At 56.7% G+C, this 20,809-nt stretch overlaps 1 protein-coding gene across 6 annotated transcripts in view; it reads left to right on the plus strand.

Moving 5' to 3' along the window:
• Positions 1-20,809, plus strand: part of Baiap2 (BAR/IMD domain containing adaptor protein 2) — a 65,537-nt gene that overhangs the window by 43,472 nt on the left and 1,256 nt on the right. Inside the window, exons 7-14 of one of the 6 annotated variants that reach the window (XM_050140108.1) lie at positions 9,249-9,401; positions 11,836-12,060; positions 12,344-12,425; positions 12,813-13,014; positions 13,815-13,883; positions 14,414-14,576; positions 16,118-16,152; positions 16,476-18,019. In XM_050140108.1, coding sequence (XP_049996065.1) covers positions 9,249-9,401; positions 11,836-12,060; positions 12,344-12,425; positions 12,813-13,014; positions 13,815-13,883; positions 14,414-14,576; positions 16,118-16,152; positions 16,476-16,506 — 960 coding nt within the window. In that variant the 3' untranslated portion in view covers positions 16,507-18,019. Of the gene's footprint in view, positions 1-9,248; positions 9,402-11,835; positions 12,061-12,223; positions 12,426-12,812; positions 13,015-13,814; positions 13,884-14,413; positions 14,577-16,117; positions 16,153-16,475; positions 18,020-18,339; positions 18,388-20,809 lie in introns of those variants that run through there. The other 5 variants (XM_050140105.1, XM_050140106.1, XM_050140104.1 and 2 more) reach the window with 5 other exon arrangements.

Genomic DNA, 20,809 nt, shown 5'->3' on the forward strand with positions numbered 1-20,809 from the left:
CCCATCACCTACTCTTCCCCACTCGAGAACACCTACCTGCTTTCTGTCTCTGTGGATCTCCGTGTTCTAGACATCAGCTGCCACTGAGTCACACCGTGTGACTTTGAGTCTGGCTTCTTGCACCGAGCTTGTTTTCAAGGTCTGTCCATGTTGAGCACGAATCCGCCAAGTCAGTGTTCTCCTGTCCACGGTTGAGTGGCCTGCCTTGACAAGGGTGGCGGATCCCTTTTCTTCTCAGCCCACGCTGCCCAGGCAGCCCACGCTGGGGCGAAATCACTGTGAGTTTCCATCTAAGGCTGCAATGCGACTGGGACCTCGCTGAGGGTATCCTGAGACTCAGGGAAGGGCAGGCTAAGTGTGAAGGCCAGAGCTGTAGGCTCCGTTTCCATCTTATTCGGGTGTGGCTCAGAGGGCTCATCTCCCCCTTTCTCTCTTGCTTTCCTTCTCTTTCTCTCAGGCCTCCTCTTCCCCACCCCACTGATGTCAACCATCTCGAGAAAAACTCAGTCCAGTCTCTGCTGTTGGTCACAGAGCCAAGGGTAGAGCTTGTTCCCCTCAGCTGCCTGTGGCTGTGGCTCTGGACTTCTGTATGGCACTGGCAAGGCCTTTTCTTGCAAGTAGAAAGGCCTGCTGACTACTGTATACTCCGGCCCTCAGGGGCTGCCCAGGACTTTCTGGGTGCCTGCTTCCCATGGGGCTGTAGTGGCCACCTCCCCAGTGGGTCCTGGTTTGACCTGACAGAGGCTAGGTGGTGGAAGAGACTTGGATATCTTGCCCTGCTTCAGCGCTTATGGGCTTTGTGGTTTTGAGCAAGGTGAGGTCTTTAGCTTCCTAGCCCCTGAGTCATACCATGTGACTTTGTGCCTGACTTTCTGCATGGCTTTCAAGGCCGTCCATGGCTTCCACACTGTTGATCATGAGTTCATCTCTGCAAGGCTTTCAAGGCCGTCCATGGTTTCCCTACTGTTGATCATGAGTTCATCGCTCTTTTTCACACATGTGAATCATGGCTCCTACTACCTGTGAGGATGCTGTAGGTACCCAGCATGTTTCCCTGGAACTGCCGCTGCCGTGGGAGGTCATCCTGATCGTATGAAGGTGTCTCCTGGTAGACGTGTGTAACCCCAGACTCAGATGCCTACCCCTCAGGCTCCCGCGTCTGAGTATATCAGCTTAGCTCTGACAGGACAGGACGAGGTGTTCCTGCTCCTTCTGTAGGTGTCTTCAGAGGTCAGAGCAGATGCTGGTGTACTGGGGAAGGACAGTGACTTCCTGCCCAACCTTGGTTGCCTGAGACAGTGAGAGAGCATGGCTCTGGGCTTCAGGTGACTGGAAGGGTGGCCTCCCAGTGAGTCCACTGCAAGCAGGTGCTGTGGCCGTGATAGCACCCTAGGCTTGGGTGCCTCCTGGCTTTCTCTCTTGGAGGTGTCTCACGCCAACTTTTTTCTAGTTTCAGCCTTATCCAAGGCCCCCTTTGGCCTGTCCCAGAGCATGGTTGCATAGAGTTCTGCCAGGCCCTTCTCTGCCCAAGTCCCAGGGCTCTTATTCGGCTGCCTCTTGACTCCTGTACACGCCCTGTATTCCTCTGGCCCCTCAGTGGATGGCCTTTACTTACCTGGCTATGTTGGTTTGGATTTACATGAATTGTTGTTGGCAGGCTGTGGGTCGAGGGGCAGGGTATTAGAGATTGAACCCAGGGCCTTATATATGTGAGGCAAGTGCTCTGCCTCTAAGCCATATCTGTCTATACACCTGGATCTATAGAGAAATTTTTTTTTCAGAGGGGCGGAGCTTGCCCACCCTTCAACTCAAGACAGGTCTATGAGCTTGAATCCGTCTGCCTCATCTGCAGGCTGTGCTACCACCAGCCCTGACTGTTTCCCTGATGCCCAAGCAAACAGGCAGAGATGCTCTTGGGGTCTCTCGCCTCATACTTTGAGAGTAGAGAATGTTCGGTGTATGGCTGCCCTGGTTCTTCTGAGTTCAGTGAAGGTACACTGACTGCCATATTGGAGTATCCTGTCAGCAAATCAGGCTACTTGAGAGCCCTTGCCCCTGGTGCAGATCCTACCAACTCCCAGTGCTTTGCAAACAGCCAGGGGTCCCATCTGACTTATGTATAGAGCGTGGCTGCCGGCAGCTAAGCAGGAGCTTGAGGCTCTTTGGCATGGCAGCATCTTCCCCTTCAAGGGAAGGAAACATCTGAGCATGTGAGTTGAGCTGAGCTGAACCCCACTCCTCTGCCAGCTCTAGACCCTCCACGGTGGCCCTATCCCCTGCTCAGGCCCATCACTCCAGGTTGGCCTCACAAGGGTTGTTGTGGATCTAAAGACTTTAGCCAGGTGTTGATTACTACAGAAAGATCCTTTGCCTCCCACGGTTTCCTGTTTTGTTTTGTTTTGTTTTGTTTTGTTTTGTTTTGTTAACTCCTCCAAAGATGCCCACAAGTGGGTCTAGTAGCTGAGCACTAGTCAGCTGGGGGCTCAGAGGTCTTTGCTGGCTCCTGTAATGTCATGTCCACTGGACCTCTAGGTGCCTAGCAACATTAGCAGAGACGCCCATGTTCTGCCCTTGGGTGAGGGCAGGATTCTAGTCTTCTAGGGCTGCTGGAACTGCTTCGTAAGCTAACCGGGAAGTGGGACTTGACCCCACGCTCTGGGATGGCCTGAGTGTGTCTTGAGACCACAAGAAACATAGAAACAGAGGCCCTGACCAGGTCCACCTGTTGCTCCAGCCTGGGAAGGGCTTCCCCGCTCCCTTGACATGCCCTCTGTATATCTGAGGTTTCTCCACTCTGCATGCCCCTCACTGGCTTGGCCAGAGCCAAGCAGGGTCAGACCATGGTAAATCTCCAGTTCAGAAAGTCAAATGTAGGCTAGTGTGGACGTCTCCTGTGTGGAAGACATCCTGGGACAGGCACAGAGGCCCAGCTTGGGATCTGTAAGCCTTACCAAAGCCGGGGGCCCAACAACAGCCACCGCTGGAGAAGGGGGTGCATGTATTTGGCCACCTTGGTCCCAGCAGCCCTGCTCTTGGTATGCGCATCGCTGGCCTTAGCTTGTGCTTATTGAGCATGGCTCCCTTCCCTGTCCCTGAGAAGTGAGCAGAATGTCCCAGGACCCGCTTCCACCCTCTACCAGTAGGGTCCCTAGTGTGGTTGGCGCCTGGGACACAGCGGACACAGCCCGGCTGCATATGCGGGATTCTTAGAGTTCTTGGGAACAGGAACTCCCAGGCAAGCCCGAGGCTGCTGGGCATCAGGAACTCACGGAGACAGACCCAAGTCTTCGGGAGTGCTGGCCGGGCACGCAGCCCCACCCTGTGCTGACCCCGCTCATGGCCTCTGGTGAGGCTGGACCATACCAGAACGGTGGTCACTGAACACGGGTGTTGTAGGGGACAGGACTGCTCGGTGCTAGGGAGGTGTGAGGTGGCCAGACTCGGGCACGGGGGATGGCTCCTACGGCAGCACTATCCGGTCTGCAGGTGAGAACTGTTCAGAACTGAACTTGCATGTTGAGAGCACCAGAGAAAACTAATTTTAATTATAGGTCAGAGAATCGGAGCTCAGGAGCATTTGGGGCACTAACTGGGACGGGTAGTTTTATAAGAAAAGGGGAAGTTCTGAGAGCCCTCGCTCATGGCCTGAGGGACTGCCCTTCCCTCCAACACATTCCGTCACCGTACGATTGCCACCAGGCATCGGGAAGCACGTGTGAAGTAGGAAAGGGGTACGGTGACCATCTCAGAAACTGGGGGGTGACTCAGCCCCCCTGAGGTGATAGGGGAGAGAAGCCCCAGAATATGAGAGATGCCTGGCTCTCTTTTACCTGGCTGGTATCCTCCATCTCCTCCCCCAGGGATGAGGGAGGTGAGGGCCATGCTGGCCCAGTTGCCGCAAAGCCTCCGTTAACTCCATAGTGTCGCCCAACCAGCCGGTATCCCAGGACTCTTGCATATGCCTCTCTTTCCACGTGTCCCTCACGGGCACCCTTTCCCATCACCCAGCAGAGCTGGGTGTGCCGTTGTGTTCAGGCCTTGATTCCTTCTGGTTTTGCCCCATTTGACTCCTCCCCCAACCTAGCTCTTGTTAGAACAAGACAGGCACAGGTAGGAGGCTGTCTACAAATGACAGCCTCTGAGAGTGTAGCACGGCCTTTGCTTCTCCTGCTGGGTGACCCTGCCGTCCTGTCCCTCAGATGGCGTGTGGGGAAATGGGGATTAGGAGACACTTGGGCAGAGCCTGCCCGTGTGCTGCCTTAGGTGTGTGCTGGGCTTGGGCTGGGGGGGGGGGCAGTTTGTCTTTCCCTACACCCTTGTGCCTACTGAGTACTGAGAGAGACACAGCTGAGACACAGCTTCGTGCCAAAGCCCCAGAAACCATGTAAGAGCCCAGAGAGAAGCAACTGGCTGTGGGTAGGCCTGACCCCATCCAAGACACTCTGAGACGGGTCTGACCCTGGGGAAGGCTCTGGAAGGGCTCCTCCGCCCAACCCTGTCAATACAGGGTCCTCCTGTTGGTAGGGAGCATGCCAGGCTCCCTGTCCAGGCCAGCTGACCTTGGTCCTCCCTGAGCTGACTTGGGGAGGTAAGCAGGTACAGGCTAGCTGTGTAAAACGGGGGGAGTGGTCAAGGTCCTGGGTGGGTGCCTGCCTGTGGGGTGGGATGGGGTGTCCGCAGTACTCCCACAGGGATCCCTGGGTCTAGACACAGGGGCCACTTTGGTGGCTCGACACCTCCGGACCTCTCACTCGCGTCCCTCTGTGGGGTTTGTCTGTTCCAGGAGCCTGAGAGAAGGGAACAATTCTTTCTGTTTAAAGGGCTGTATAATTAACAAAGTAAAGACAAAATAACCGCAGCAGAGATCTTCACAGTACAATAGCAGAGGCTGGCCCGCCGGAGTCTGATGTGGCACAGGCCTGTGCCCTTGCTCCGGCAGACAGTGGGGACGTGCAGGCCTGGCACCCAATGTGGCCTCCCCCTATAGCATCACATGGTCAGATGAGTACTGCTGCCAGGTCCTGGGGACCACCCCATACCGACACCCATCCCTTGGGGTCTCCCAGGGACAGCCTTGGCCTGTACCACCTGGCTCCATTGACAGGCAGTTTTGAAGACTTGAGTTTCTAACACATTAACTTTTGGGGGTGTTTTAGTCACTGCATGGACTAATATGTCCCCAAAAGTTAATGTGCTAGAAGCCATTAGAATAGCTAGTCCTACCATACAGTAGTAGCCCCAACCCTGTCCTCCCATGGTCAGAATCTGCTTGCTCTGTCCACTGCCCTGGATGCCAGGCCCTTCAAACTGGGAAGGCCTTTCCTTGGCTTCTGTTCTCCAGTTGCTTCAGACGACATGGAGTGTCAGTTCCCCAGCACAGCCCGGGGGCTCTGAGTTGTCTCCTTGGGAGTCCTGGCCCCAGTGTAACAGTGGGACCAAGCCTCACGAACTCCTCACGGGCCGTAGGGAACCTTGGGCAGTCCAGGGATCCGACAGTTGTGGGAAAGCCTCAGTGGGTTAGGGTGAACCACAGCAATTTCAGATTTTTCTAGAACATCCATCCCCCCTCTGAGTCACAGGCTGGCTCTGGAGCAGAGGAGACACACTTTCCAATCACTTCTGCCTTCTCAGATTACAGGGCTGCTGTGCCGGGTGACTAAGTGGGAACCGTTCTCTGTGGGTCTCAAATGCTTTCAGCTGGGCGTTTCTATAGTGCCGTCTCCATAGCACCCAGCTAAGCAAGGAGCTGTGCGGCGCCGTGGGGCGGGCGGGGACAGCAGGAACCTGGCCACTGCGGGGACAGGCTTAATGCCATTTTAAATGGCCCAATGCCAAGCCATTGGCAGTGCAGGCTGGGGTTGTGTTCTGTCCGCTCGGAGACCTGAAGGGCAGTCACCATCTGTCCCCTGTCCTCTACCGTCTTCCTCATAAAGGGACACTTAACTTGGCCCAGATTTCCAGATCTTCCTAGTAAAACTGTGGTCTGTCTGTGAGGAGTCAGTGGCCTGGAAAAGGAGGTCAGGGAAGTCGGTGGTTATTCCTAGACAGAAGTGGCAGCCACTTGTCACTGGCAGGCTTCGCCGTGCTACTGCCCGATGCCGCCTCTCCTGGGTCGGACTGGAGCTGATGATGTCAGCCCAGACGGGCGTGTGGTCCAGGACTCTTCCCTGCCTCCCAGCTGGGAATTCTTCATAGTCCCTCAGTGTACTGTTCTGGGGCGGTGTCTCCCCTTTCCTCGAACCAACCCTAGGTGCCCAGGCATGACCTGTGCGGTTACATTTAATCCCAGGGGTTCATAAGTAAGTGAAAATCTTCAAAGTAAAACACCGTGCTCTCCTAACTGCCCGGCTGCCAGACCCGCTAATGAGGCCGGGCCCCATACCAGTACCCTGCACCCCAGGGAGCCGAACGCTCTGTGTGAAGGTAGTGTGCAGCCTACAAACCCAGAATCTGCCAGTGGTGGGCTGGCTTCAGCCTCAGTTTGGAAGGTGCTGTTCTCGGGGCAGGGAGACCCAGGGGGCCCGTGGCCTGGTTTATACTGCCGTCCTAGGTGATAGTTCCAAGTGGAGCCTCTTTCTGAAGTCCCCTGGAGAATGAAATGATGCAGATTGTCACCAGGCTCTCTCCCTCCCAGCCAGAACCTTAGCTAGATTCTGCGGAGCCCTCCTGGCTACTGTTGTCCTTGAGAAGGCTCTGGAGGAGGGCGGTGGCCCAAGGACCCACCCTAGCCTCAAGGACCTTGGACATTCCTGAGCTGGCCACCAATTCGGAGAGCCTGCAAGCCTGCAAGTGCTTGTAGCCTGCACAGGCGCCTGCACATGTGTGTGTCCGCATGTGTGTATATGTGTGTGTACATGTGTGTGCCTGTGTGTGTACATGTGTGTGTACATGTGTGTGTCCGTGTCCACCTGTCTGTATCCATATCCTTGTGCCTGAGGTCAGATCTTAGAAACTATTCACAGCCTAGTTGAGCCCTGAAGGCCAGAGTGCCCAAGTCCCAGGCCGTTGCTGGGCTGGGGCAGAATGAGTGGGACCCAGGGAAGCCAGTGCTGGCCTTGCCCTCCTGGAGAGCAGCCCCCTCCTCCCTGGCCCTGGTCATGCCTGACTTCATCTCCCCAGCCTTCCCCGAAGCGCAGGAAGGAGCTAGCACCCAGGCTGAGCCTCCTCCAGGGCTCCCTGGAGTCCCTCCCAGCACAGCTCCTCTGGGGGGCAACAAGGCTGAATACCCCACCCCCTACTTCCCAGAGGACCCTGGAGTGCAGGGGAGGTTCAGGGAGCAGGAAGCCCTGATAGGCGCATGTTGCATAACCAGAGGAAAAGTACTTGGTGCTGTGGAGGAGAGAGAGGAGGAACAGAGAGAGGAGGTAATGGCCCCGCCATCACAGCAGCAGAACCCACTGCAGGCAGGAAAGTCGCTATCACCCGGGATCCTGATCTCTCTTTACAGGGAAAGAAAGTCCCACCCTGCAGACCTGGTAGCTGGGCCCTGCTGCTACTCAGAAGACCAAGACCTATTCTCAGGGCCCACTCAGGCTGGTCCTGCCAGAGGAGAGGGCTGGAGTTTAATGTGGGGCCACAGGGGCAGAAGCAGCAAGTCTTCTTAATGTGGGTTTGGTGACAAAGGTGTGGCAGGCCTTGACCTTGGAGAGATTCCTGCTGGCTGTTAGGCAGAGTTGGTACGGTGGCCACAGTGAAGACCAGCTCCCACCCAGCTGGGCTTCCCCCTCTTCTGTCCCTCCAGCTGAGCCCTGTGTGGGGAGATGCTAAGGGAACAGCCTGCTCCAACCCCCTCTGTCGCCCACGGCTCAGCCGCCCACCCACGCTGAGTCAGAGCTCCGAGGTGGCTGTGAGTCAGCTGTGAGCACCCTGGCAGCTCAGGCCTGCCCCCTGCTGGAAGATGGCCATGCCGGGAAGTGCTTCTTCAACAGCTGCTGCTGGGCAGCAGGGCTGGCCCAGCTCTCTGCTCCGGGCTAGTGGAGTTCAGCCTTAGTGGGGCCCGTGCAGGGTGTGCACCAGAGAGGTGTCTCGGTGTTTTGTAATGGACAATTCCGGCTGATACCTGTGTGTGAATAGGTCTGTTCTTGGCATTCAGGCAGTTCAATCATCACAGTTGGGTTTAACAGTTCCGTGTGCTGCTACAGGGCCTTGGGTGCACACCCTTCCGGCCGGCTGTCCTGGAAAGACCAGTAGAGAAGTTCGAGGGGTGGGCGTGTTCCTTCCAGAGAGACAAAGCCCTGGACTGGCCTGCCACTGGTGTGTGTGCCTTCCCGTCTCAGGAAGGACTCAAGGAAAACTGGGCCGGGTGTGTGCGTGCAACCCACATGTCCCCCTGACCTGGGTCTCTAACACCAGCTGCCACAGCTTTTCTCTCAGACGGGTGCTTTCCTGATTTCTTTTGCCTATGGCTGACTTTCTTACAGTGTGGCTCTTTGACCAGTACTTTCTTTCGGTGAGGATAGCTTGTATCTACTTTGAGACTTTCTTTCAAATTGTGAACTACACATAACTGATAGAAACTGCTTTTTAGTTATTAAGTCAACAGTTCAGCGGCGGAAGCACTTTCTTTGATAGATTGGTCTAAGAATGACAAGGTCCCATGTATCTAGGTGAGCCTTAGACCCCCTGGTATAACTCAGAAGACCTTCAGGAATGTTGAGAATACGGGCAGGCAGCACTACCTACGCCTTTTGTTGTAGGTTTTTGTGTTTTTTTTTTTTTTTCTTGAGACAGGGTTTCTCTGTAACTTTGGAGCCTGTCCTGGAACTAGCTTTTGCTTAGAGCAGACTGGCCTCGAACTCACAGAGATCCGCCTGCCTCTTCCTCCCGAGCGCTGGGATTAAAGGCATGCATCACCACTGCCTGGCTTAGGGCCACAGCTCTGATCCCTAGCACCCTCATAAATGCCAGGTGACTGGCAGCATGTACCTGTAGTCCCAGCACTTGTGGAGAGAGGGTCCCCAGGGCAAGCTAAACCAGTAGAATTGGGGAGCGCCAGGTTCCATGAGAGACCATGCTTCAGTGAACGGGGTATCAAGGAAGACACAGTGTCAATCTTCTGCTCCATGTGCATGCGTAGGTATTCACATTGTGTTTATCAACCCAGAGGTCTGTCACCCGGGTCCTCCACACGAGACAAGATCCTGGGCCACATGGACAGTCATGCCGAAAGTGGCCTGCAGGCATAATTGCATAACTAAACCCAAGCAGAATCTGCCTTCAGCTCACCGGCCTGTCCTCTCTGCCCCCAGTATATCGACGCCATCAGCAACAAGCAGGGCGAGCTAGAGAACTACGTGTCTGACGGCTACAAGACAGCACTCACCGAGGAGCGCCGGAGGTTCTGCTTCCTGGTGGAAAAGCAATGTGCTGTGGCCAAGAACTCCGCTGCTTACCACTCCAAGGTGAGCTGATGCCGTGGCTGCATGGTCTCTGCCTGCTCCGTGCAACGGGCCCCATTTGCAGGAGGGAACTAGCTGGTCATGGACCCAGTGTTCGTAAGCGTCTGAGCTCCCAGAGAAGTCTGTAACACTGGGGTGAGCATCCTCAGACACCTCAGCCTGGGGAACAGACTTCTAGAGGGAGAATTGCCGGGTCAGAGGGCATGGCATTTTGAAGACCTGCATTAGAAATGGCTGGGCATTTTGGTTGACTGCAGCTGACTGCCTGCTAAGGAGAACTCGCAGTGGGGTAGGTTTGAGGGCTTCCTGAAGTCACGCCTGGCTTTTCTGCTCCAGTCAAGGTCTAGCTAGACTGGTGGCAGCTTGAGAAGGAGTGACCCACGCCCTCCTGGCTTCTGGAAGTGTTCCTTGTTACCTGCTCATCTGAACACCTGGGTGGCCTCTGGGCCGGGGCTCTGATATTGACGACTCCTGGCCTCTGAGGCTGGACCACGTCACCTAACATCCCGACCTGCACGATTTAATGTCTGCCAGCCGCCATAGTCCCATAGGCAGCCATGTCCCACATGGAACTGGTCACCCTCATCCCACACCGCACCTCCTAGGCAGCTGTAGGTCCCTCCCCTTCACTGCTCCAGGTGGCCTCTTCTGAGCCCAGACTGGTCACATGGGTGTCCTCAGAGTCCCTCCTTGCCCCCACTTTCTCTGGTGCCGTTTAGCACTAGGCTTTTGGTGGGGTTCATGTAATCAGGCATTCCTGGTTCCTCCACAACCCCTGAGAATCCAATATATTTCCACTAAGTCGAATGAGGGCCCCTCCTAGACACCCCATGTTCCCTCTCCCTGTTTACAGCCTATCCCATCAGAACACACACACATATTTCCTGGGCCACATTCCAAGACCTAGCCCAGCCTTGCTAAACAAAGCAAGTCCTTGTGAGGAGCTGCCTCCTCCAGGACGGGCTGCCCCAAGCCCCTGGCTATGTGGCCTGGGCCTGGGAGTCAGAGTTCAGAGGCTCAGGACATTCAGAGGGCTGACATAACCCCCTGGGGTAGGGAAGGTTCAGGTGATAGACTCTTGCTGGAAGCATGTTGGGGTGAGTGGAACCCTGTCATTTACTTTATCTGTAGGAAATAAACTGGGGTCAGATTGTGTCCCCTGGAACATTCAAGAACATTCAAAGAGCTTAGTGTGATTACGCAGCCCAGCTAACCACGGAGACCCGGGTCCTGCCCCGGAGCGGGAAGGTGGTCTAGGAACTGGCACTATACACACTGACGTGTCCTTCCCACACATGACCCTGCCATCTCTGCTCCGGTCCTCAGGGCCTTTGGCACCAAGGAAAAGCCCAGAGGCTGCTGGAGGCAGGTACACAGCCAGGCCAGGACTGCCCCTGTGTCCTGGGAGACCGCTGTCTGTGCCTGCTTCCTACTGTGCCCTCCATCCCCACTTCCCCTCTCCCACAGCTGCCGGCGTTGTAACTGCCTGGTGCAGGGGCCAGCACAGAGCTTTAAGGCTGGCAGCGGCAACTGCGCCCTCTAGTGGGGACCAGGCTTTGTGCTGTGGCCGGAAGACGAGCTCTACCTTCCCTGTCTGGGCAGCTGGCCACACGCTGGGCTGCGCACAGGCTCTGAACAGGGGTCTTGATGCTGGTCTGCCAGTGTGGCCATCCCAGGATGAAAGGATTTGACTGTCTGCAGCACTACAGCCCTGGAGGCCCACTTGTCCTAATGGGTAGCAGGGACAGGGGCTGCCTCACCTGTACCCAGATGCCAGGCACAGTGCACTGCCCATTCAAGCCTTTGAGTCTCTTCAAGTAGACACAAGACCCTAAAGCAGAATTCAGTGTCGTGTCTGTGCCCCCTCTTCCTCTGTGCATCCTGTACACTCACGAGATAGGTCTTCATGTGCCCCATGAAGCCCCAAGAGCCAAGCTCTTGGATAGGAATGCCAAGCCCGTCTCCGGGATAGGGGCCACCTTTGCACCCCTCCACCCTCCTGGCCTAATCATGACTGGGCAGCTCTATCCTGTCTCCAATTTTAACCCCCTCACACCTGCCAGATGGCTCTTTCCTTGATGTTACGTAGTCTTGTCTACAAAGGGCTGGCTGTGTGAGCCCATCCGTTTTTTTTTTCCCCCAGGTCCCTGAGGAGGCACTTCAAGAACAGGGCCTGCCTTGGTCTGATTCCATGGCTGGTGTCCTCTCGGGGACCTAGCACATAAGTGCTCGCTAGGCCCTTTAGCAGGAACCCCTTTGAGACACAAGTCCTCGCAGGTGGCCTTTGAGGGACCACCGATGAAGGACAGCACTGGGGCTAGGACAGGCCACATGCATGTAAGGTGGTGCTGCTCAGAGAGACACCTCTGGACTGGGCCCCGCTGCAGGAACCCGGGCTGCGACTGACGGCCTTCCTGTCCTGTGTCTTCTGCTCTAGGGCAAGGAGTTGCTAGCCCAGAAGCTGCCTCTGTGGCAGCAAGCCTGTGCTGACCCCAACAAGATTCCAGACCGTGCCGTCCAGCTGATGCAGCAGATAGCCAGCAGCAACGGCTCTATCCTCCCTAGTTCCCTATCAGCCTCCAAGTCCAACCTGGTCATCTCAGACCCCATTCCTGGAGCCAAACCCTTGCCAGTGCCACCTGAGCTGGCACCATTTGTGGGGGTGAGTCCTGGGCCTTCAAAAGCTTACGGGGCGGGGGAGTCCCTTTGCCTGGGGTGGCAGCATCATCTCTAAAGGGCAAGCCCAGTGTGCTGAGCCCTGTGGTGGGTGCAGGGTACTCCCAAGCTGGCTCCCAGCGACGCCCTGCCCCTGCCTCTTCCTCCAGCGGATGTCTGCTCAGGAGAATGTACCTGTCATGAATGGCGTCGCAGGCCCGGACAGCGAGGACTACAATCCCTGGGCTGACCGCAAGGCTGCCCAGCCCAAATCCCTGTCTCCTCCGCAGTCTCAAAGCAAGCTGAGTGACTCGTACTCCAACACACTCCCCGTGCGCAAGAGCGTGACCCCGAAGAACAGCTATGCCACCAGTAAGGGCCCAAGGGTGCTAGGCTGAGAAACCAAGGCTTGTGAGTGCATGTGCATGTGCATGACTGTGGGAGTATGTATGTAGGTATATATATATGAACACGTGTTTCTGCATGGCATGTATGTGCATATGCTTGTGTGCATGTCTACAAATACCTGTGCACGGGTATGTTACGCATGTGCGAGCATGTAGTGCGTAGTGATTGGGACTGTGGCATGCTGGGAGGAGACCAGAGCCCCATCTGCGGCAGACTGGCTAGAGGGTGGAGGGGGCTTCCATTGGTCATGGGACGGTTCCTGTGTTTGGTCCCTGACGGTTGTGAGTGCTTGTATCCTGGCTCCATCTGACACGAACAGTCCTCTCACGCATACACCCGTTGTCCCGGCAGCTGAGAACAAGACGTTGCCACGTTCGAGCTCCATGGCAGCTGGCCTCGAACGGAATGGCCGCATGCGGGTCAAGGCCATTTTCTCCCACGCGGCCGGCGACAACAGCACTCTGCTGAGCTTCAAGGAGGGCGACCTCATCACGCTGCTGGTTCCCGAGGCCCGAGACGGCTGGCACTATGGCGAGAGCGAGAAGACCAAGATGTGAGCGCAGCGGCAGGAGCGCAGCTGAGACGCCCGCCTGCTTCCGCACGCCAGGGGGTGGCGGTGACATCAGAGGGCCTTTCCCCACTGACCCCATCTTTACTGCCCGCTATTTCTGTGTCCCTGTGATTGCTCATTCTTTGGCACAGGACACGGTTTTCTGAATGTGTGTGCACAGTGGCACACCTGGCCATAGTCAAGATGGGAGCCTAGGTATGGTTTCCCTAAAATATGTGGCAGAGCAGACTTGACTACCTGAGACACCTCCCCACAAACTCTCCCGTAGGCCTGAATAGCTTGCAGCAATGTCACCAAGTCTTGGCACTACCCAGAGGCGGCCTGCGTCCCCAGGAAAGCAGTAGTTTTTATCTGGGTCTGTCTTTGACCCATATGGCTAAGCAGCTATGGCCAAATTGAGGCATAAACTGAGCTTTGCTGTGCCCCGGTGGCAGCTGCGTACTGGGCAGGGAGCCTGCGAGAGGTCTCTGAGGAATAGGAAGCTGTGTCACCTCTGTCCCAGTGGTCTGGAGCTGAACCCATCATGGTAGTGGGCCGTGTGGCGGGTGAGGTACAGGTGGTCAGACCCATGGCTTCACCAAACAGAGCTGCTAGGCTGCCTCACCCTTGGGGCCAGGTGCAGAGCCAGCTCCAGCCACGTCACATCACGGTCTCCCTGGAACCAGTGGGACCTGGGGTCTGACCGCGGTCAGCAGGGGCCACTGTGCTGCATCTGGAGAGCCTATAGAATGGATTCTATTCTATGTAGAATAGGGCTCTCTCACCTGGGGCCTTTCTTCTAGGCGGGGCTGGTTTCCCTTCTCCTACACTCGGGTCCTGGACAGCGACGGAAGTGACAGGTTGCACATGAGGTGAGTGTACTGGCTAGGCAGGGCCCCTGGGCAACAAACTTGGGCAGGGCTTCTACAGCACCATCTCATAGGCCCTGCTCTATGTTGGATATCATACGTGGGAGGGTGTGGGATGCTGCGGTGTTAGGGGGTGTACTGGGGTGGGTGGGGGTCCCAAGAGCCCTGGGAGCCCTGGGAAGAACAGGTGCAGTGTGGGGCAGTTGTTGGCCTATCGTGAGTGTGCCACACCTCACTACCTACCTCCGAGAGCAGGGTTGGAGGGCCCCTGAGTCTTCAGAGTCTCCTGACCCTTGGAGAATCCCCACTGCTCTTGGAAAGGTGAATGGTTGCCTGTCACAGGGCTTCCCCAGCAAGCGTTTGGCCCCCCCCCCCCCCCCCCCCCGACACACACACATCTGTACGCACAGTCCAGGGAAACTCGGCAGGGAGGGGAGACCTAAGAGTGTCACCACATGCTGACAGCAGCCCAGGGCAGCTGAGCGAGGCCTGGAGAAGGGACACTGGCCAGCCCGAGCCCCTTGTCCCCACAGCCTGCAGCAGGGCAAGAGCAGCAGCACAGGCAACCTTCTGGACAAGGATGACCTGGCCATCCCTCCCCCCGACTACGGCACATCCTCCCGGGCCTTCCCCACTCAGACGGCTGGCACTTTCAAGCAGAGACCCTACAGTGTGGCGGTTCCTGCCTTCTCTCAGGTGAGCCCTGGTGCCTGGGGCACGTGGACTTGGTACTAACTGGTACCAGTACTAAGGGCCTGGTACTAACTGGTGTCTGGGCCTCTCGGCTGACAGGCCTGAGACAGAGGCTCTGAAGCTTGGGATTTTAGCCACACTTCCTACCAGACTTGATGTACTCAGCACCCTTCTGTTCAGTGGGCTTGGCTGACCTGGGGACTCGGGGCCAGGGGATCAGAGCTTCAAACTCTTTCCCTGAAGGCTGCAGGCTGCTAGGTGTCTCTGCTGCTGTCCAGAGCTTTCTAGTCAGTGGGAGGCCATTGGTGGCTGGTTAAGGCCTCTAGGCCCTGAGGAGGGTCCCTGGTAAACCCCTGTGCAGGTAGCAGTCAGCGTGTCCGAGGTGGGTCTGACTTTGAATGTAGGACGGACCCATGGGGCTGGACAGTGGCTCCTACAAAGCTGAACCTGGGACTCCCGTGCCAAGGAGGTCGGTCTGTTCTAGCCTTGGGCAGAAGGGGTAGCAGCTTGTCTGGGGCTCCATCCGGCCCTACCTCTACCTGGACACGGGGAAAGAAAGAGAGCCCACTATGTCCATTCCTTGGGCCACCTGAGGAGCATCATGGTGTCCCAGAACCACACTGCTGACAGTATGACAAGGATGTGCAGTCACGTGTGAAGCAGACGAGATCCTCCTTTCGGCCTGCCGTAGAGGGACTGGGATGCTTTGGAAGGGCTCCCTCCAGGGAGTCTGCGGTTCAGGCGCTGTGACTGATTTAGGGTCTAGACAGCAATGTCCTTGGCTGGAGCCTCCGCTTGCATCAGAGCCACCCTGGAGCTGGCGCTCGAAGCTTGCAGTGGCCGCGGGGTGTCCAGGTGGGGTAATGGACCTTGGCCAGCCTCTGGGAAGGGATTGGTTCAAGGCTGGGAAAACCAAGGATGGTGCGTCCACCACCGGATGGAGATGACAGCTCTCTGCAGCTAGTGTTAGTCTGTGCCCAGAGTGTCCCCTCTTGGGCAGGAGACCCAGCCTGGAGCCAGCCCAGGCCTCTGTGAGGTAGGGTGGTAACCTGTGGTCTCCTGAAGCATCCGTCCCATTGCTCACCTTTCTGTCTGCCTCCAAAGTCAGCCCACCAAAGTCCCTGGCTTTGCAGGAAGGCGTTCTGCTTACTGAGACCTCTGACCCCTCTTCACTGTCCCCACAAAAACTATTTCTTGGGGGAGCCCCAGTGCATGGGAGGCATTTGCAGTGATGTCATTAAGTCAGCTGTCCCGTAGGTACAGAGAGCACACACGGTCCAGTCTACCACTGGCCAGGAGGTGTCCCTGTTAATCTGTGAGGTCACCACGTCCATGTTGCTGCTTGGAATAATATTCCCCAGCCACAGTGACTAAAGAGAGGATAGGGAGTGGTGGGGAAGGAGCCGGCTTTCTAGGGACCCCAGCCTGTACCTCAACATGGGCAGAACCATCTTTATGAGGACTGTGCCGGGGAAACCTTGTCAGTAAGAGCCTGAGTCTTAGTCAATGGGGCCCAGTGTGATTGCTCTGTCTTTGCTCCCCAGGGTCTGGATGACTACGGGGCGCGGTCGGTGAGCAGGTAAGAGGCTTCAGACTTGTGGGCGGGTGACCACGGGCTTGGTTAGAGTAACCTCTCTCTTGGGGCCTGGAAACTGGCGTTTCTTACTTTGGGAACCCAAGGCTTGACCCTGAGCCTGCCACCAGAGTCAGACCCACCCACCCCTCCCGGGTTCCTACCCCGTTCTCTTCTAAGTAGAGCAAGCACATCCTCCATCCTGCTGCTTCTTGGTGTCTGGGCCTGCTCTGTTCATCCCAGCAGGCGAGACAGGGTTGGGGAGGGTCTTCAGCCACCTCTGACGGCGGGCATGCACCTGGGCAGCTGTCCTGTGCTTTGTTCCACAGTGGCAGTGGCACGCTGGTGTCCACAGTGTGAGGACGCTGACCCCGGGCAGCTGCTCTGAAGAGCTCTTCCCCGTCTCCTCTGGTTTCCCTCCTCAGCTCTCGTTGGTTTGTTCCCGGTTGTTTTCTTTCCCACCCGCTCCTGCCTTTTGGTTGGTGATCCCAGACTCTGAACTCCCCCAGGGTCCATGGTGCTGCTCCCTGCGCCCCCTGTGCTCATGCCCCCAACAGGCGTCCCTAGTCTTGAGCATTAACTGCCAGGCGGGGCCTGCTGGCTGGGTGGCAAAGCAGTGCCCTCACCCGCTGCCCTAGCCCCGTGGTGTTCACGATGCACATCCCTTTTGTAAGGCTGGCCATGAGCCAGGTCTAGAGTTTGAAGAAAAAGAAAAATCTTTAAAAAAATGAAAAAAAAAGAAAAAAATGAAAAAAAGAAAAACAGGAAAAAAGGACTATATTTTTTTTCCTAAAAACAAAAACAGATATGCATGGACTCCGGTGTACGTACTGTTACTCTGCATCTGACCGCCAGAGTGCTGGTGTCTTCTAGGACAGGAAGGGGCTCAGGGCCCTGGGGGCTCAGGCCCAGGGACCTTGGCCTGCCTCAGGCCCCTTCCAAGGGCTGCACCGAGTAAAGGGGCTTACACGGGCACCTGGGGAGCCTCCTGAGGAAGCTGGCCACTCCTGTGATGGAGGCTGCACCCCCAGCCAGGCCCTGCCCACCCCAAGGCCAGGCACTGGGCCTCTTTCCTTGGCAGATCCGGCTGGGCAGGTATATGTAGAACGGAATGCGGCGCCCCTACCCAGGGTGGCGTTACCTCATGCCAGTGCCCTGGCGGGAGCTGGAGACAAGAACAGGTGCTGCCCGGCCACATGCGGACATTCCAAAGACATCAAGACCAACCCCACCCATCCATCCACACACACACTTCTGGGGAATCATCTCTATAACCAGCCTTTGAGGGAGTCACGGCCCTGTTGCCCCTGGGCTGCAGAGGGCCCGGAGAGAGGCAGGCCCTGGCCCAGCTCCTCCTAGGCACGCTCATCTTTTGTGTGTCTTGGTGACTTTAGAAACAGGCACACTGGACTCAGTGGCTACTGGTTTTGTCTCTTCACATACTGAATTCTGGGCTGTGGAGCCCAAGGCCCAGCAGGCTCAGCCCTGCACCTGGCGGGAGCCCTTGGGAAGCTGCAGACGCACCTCTGATGTGGTTAGCAAAACCCTTCCACAAGCCTGCCGAGGACTAGGGCGTGGCTGGTCGAGTCTGCCGCAGCAGCGCAGACACAGACCCTGTTTTATATTTAAGGAAAACACAGCCAGAACTTGGACCTGTGTAAAGAACTTTCTGTGTTGTTCTAATTTTGCTAAAAGTTTCCAATCCAGGGGATTCCATGTGCAATGGATGAATGTAGACACAAACAGCAAACCTGTATGAAGATGTCAAGTGCTAAAAAATATTTTTTTTCCTTTTTCCTTTCCTTTTTTTTAAAAATCCGAACTGTGCCCTGTACTGCAGTCAACTGTTGGAATAAAGGTTTTATTTATTGCACTGAGTTGGTCTGGTGCCTCCTTCCAGCTCCCTGGCATGTTTGGGGGCTGCGTGGACCAGGCCGCACCTCAGTGCACCCCAGCTGGCCGGCTCGATGGCACCCTGGCTGGTGCAGACTCAGCCTGTGCTGGCTGACTCCTGAGCCCCCTCCCCCCCTCTGCCCAGCAGGTGGAGTTGTGTCCCCAAGGACTGCAGGTCCCTTCCTGGCAGCCTGCACCTCCTCCACCCGGTGTCTGTCCTGTCTGGCCTTCTGCTTCCCAGGGTCCTTAGACACGCGTCCGCTGCTCCAGTTTGACAATAAGCCTTGTGTTTCCTTACAGTGTTGATGTCGAAGTGGCCAGATTTTGAGCTGCCCCTGACTAGAGTTAGTAAGTTGACCTGGTTTTGGGCCCATCTGTCTACACCTGCAGCGGCTATGGCTGGACCCTCTGGCCTGAATCAGGACAGCCTCTGCAGGGGGAATCTGCTGCCTGGCAGGGCCCTGGGGTCTGCAGAGTTGTCTCGCTCTGGGCGCTGGGCCTTCCTTCCGCTGGTTCCCTCCTCGGGCTTGTGGTTCCCCTACCTTCCTTCTGCCTGGAGGCTTGTGGTTCTAACTCTGCCCCGTGACTGCCTTCGCTGCCAGAGACGGAGCTGGCCCACGTCTTATCCTCTCCTTCCCTGCTAGGTGCTTCGTCACAATCAAAGGGTGGCCTGGGGGACAGCCTCCCCCAACCACTGAGCTTGTACCTAGGTGTTCCTGGGGCGTTGTGGAGTATGAGTCCAGCTGTTGAGTGCCACAGCTGAACCGAGCCCGGGCCTGGGGTCACGTGGACCTCTGCCTCTTCCGGTTCCCTCCATCTCCTCACATGGCCACAAGACACTGGCCAGGCTGCCTTTGTCCCTTGGTGCTGGAGAAGTGGGCCACCGTGGGCCACTTGGGGCAGGGAGGAGGGCACTGCTCCACATTGCCCACCACGGCACAGGGGGCTTTTACTCCATCACCACACCACAGATGGGGCAGCATGAGAAGCCGGGACCTGTGTCCCTTAACAGGAGTGGTCATTACCTCCCTGAGAGTCACAGTGGCATGTCCCAGCCTGTGGGCAGCCAGGCCACTCGGGCAGATGGGAATCTGTGTAGTGTGCATTCTGTAATTGAGTTCCGATGACATTTGCAGAGAGCGTGAGATGCCCTTGGCTGACTCTGGGCTGGCCACTTCCTCCTGCCTCTAACTGCACACCCAAGATGTTCTCTGGGAGGCCTACATCTCCTGCCCAGTTAGGGGCCATGTCGTCCTCACCTGCAGCGGCATGGGGAAAGGTTCAGGGAGGCTGGCGCAGCTCTTCCTGGGACCGGGTCCCGTGTGAACTAGGCCTGGGACTTGGGTGCAATAGACATAGAACAGAATGGATCTGGAGTCTCTGCACAGTACTGTCACATGGCCCCCGGACATTCCCCGGCCACAGTCCCCTAGCCTTCCAGCGCACCTAGCCGGGGTGAAGGGGTATTCCGAAGCTACCTGTGATTGAGGGGTGTCTGTCCACACATAGCCTCACCCTGAATTTAGGACTGCAGGAGGGTTGCTACCACCCTTGGCCTGGTTCTGGGGGTACCCAGTCCTACGTAAGCCCACAGGTATGCACAGGACTGTTCTTGGCGCCAGCCAGCCTCTCATGGTGAAAAACGGAGAAGGGGAAGGCAGGCTGTGCTGATGCAGGGAGTTGAGCCTCTCTAGGTTTCTGATCACAGTGTGTTGTTCGTGGATAGCTGTCTGCAGAGCTGGGGAGAGAGTTGGCACCAGCGGTTACCCAGCTGGTGCCTCACCATTCTGCCTCAGCTGGTTCCATCCTGCATAAACTCCATTTGTCGTTCCCGGATCCCAGGCCTGGATGCCTGGTCCTTCTTTTCTATTGGTGCAGGCTCTGTTGTCGGGTCCTCCCACTGTTGGCAATAGCCGCTGCTGGGCATACCATGTGCTGGCCATGTCCCCTGCAGGTGAATTTCACTTGAGCGTCCTTGAAAGGAAGCGTGTCCCTGGACTCTGCTAACTAGAACATGTGCAGAGCAAGACTTTGCCTTGGCTTTTGGCTTCTCTGGATGGTTCTCTGTGCTCTGAACTGCCCCCGTGGCTTTGGGGGAGGAGAGAAGAAAGTGTTTAAGAACCGTGGCTTTGGGGGAGGAGAGAAGAAAGTGTTTAAGAACAGAGAGCCTTTTGGGTGGGGCACTCTGGGTCTGGACTTCCTCTCTGGTCCTAGCTGGTGATGACTCTTTCCGTGAGTTAGGATGTGAGCCAGTGGGCAGTTGTTGGGTGTGTTCTGTGAATACCTCAGCCATTCTGCTCAGGCCTGGTCCCACGATAACCCTGTCCTGGGACCTGCTCATTGCTCTGCTCTGTCCCATCCCCTCAACAGAAAGACCTGTCCTCATTCCAAGTCTCCCCAGAGCTGTTGCCTTTGCCTGGCTTGAGAACCCTTCTGTAGAGTGTGGAGTGAGGCAGGGACAGCCTGGCCATGCCGGAGCCTGCAGCTAGCACCCTCCCCACGATGGCAGGGTCCAGTCTCACAGGGAGGGGATGCAGAGTAGAGGAGCCTGGTGTGGGGCGGACCTCAAGCTGCAGGCAGAGCAGGTGGTGGCCCCTAACCTCTGGCTCTCGGCAGAGGTGAGCAGCAACAGAGCCCACAGCCAGCAGGGACCTGCCCCCCCCCCCACCCCGGGCTCCACCTTTCAAACCTTCACAGCTCGAGTGTTTCAGATCTGTAGAAAATGTAGGGCGAGACTCTACCTATGAGGTCTTCCTGGGGACCCTGAATG

Source organism: Alexandromys fortis, unplaced genomic scaffold (genome assembly GCF_014885135.2).
Source record: "Alexandromys fortis isolate MF-2015 unplaced genomic scaffold, M_Fortis_MF-2015_v1.1 scaffold_39, whole genome shotgun sequence".
Lineage (NCBI taxonomy): Eukaryota > Metazoa > Chordata > Mammalia > Rodentia > Cricetidae > Alexandromys > Alexandromys fortis.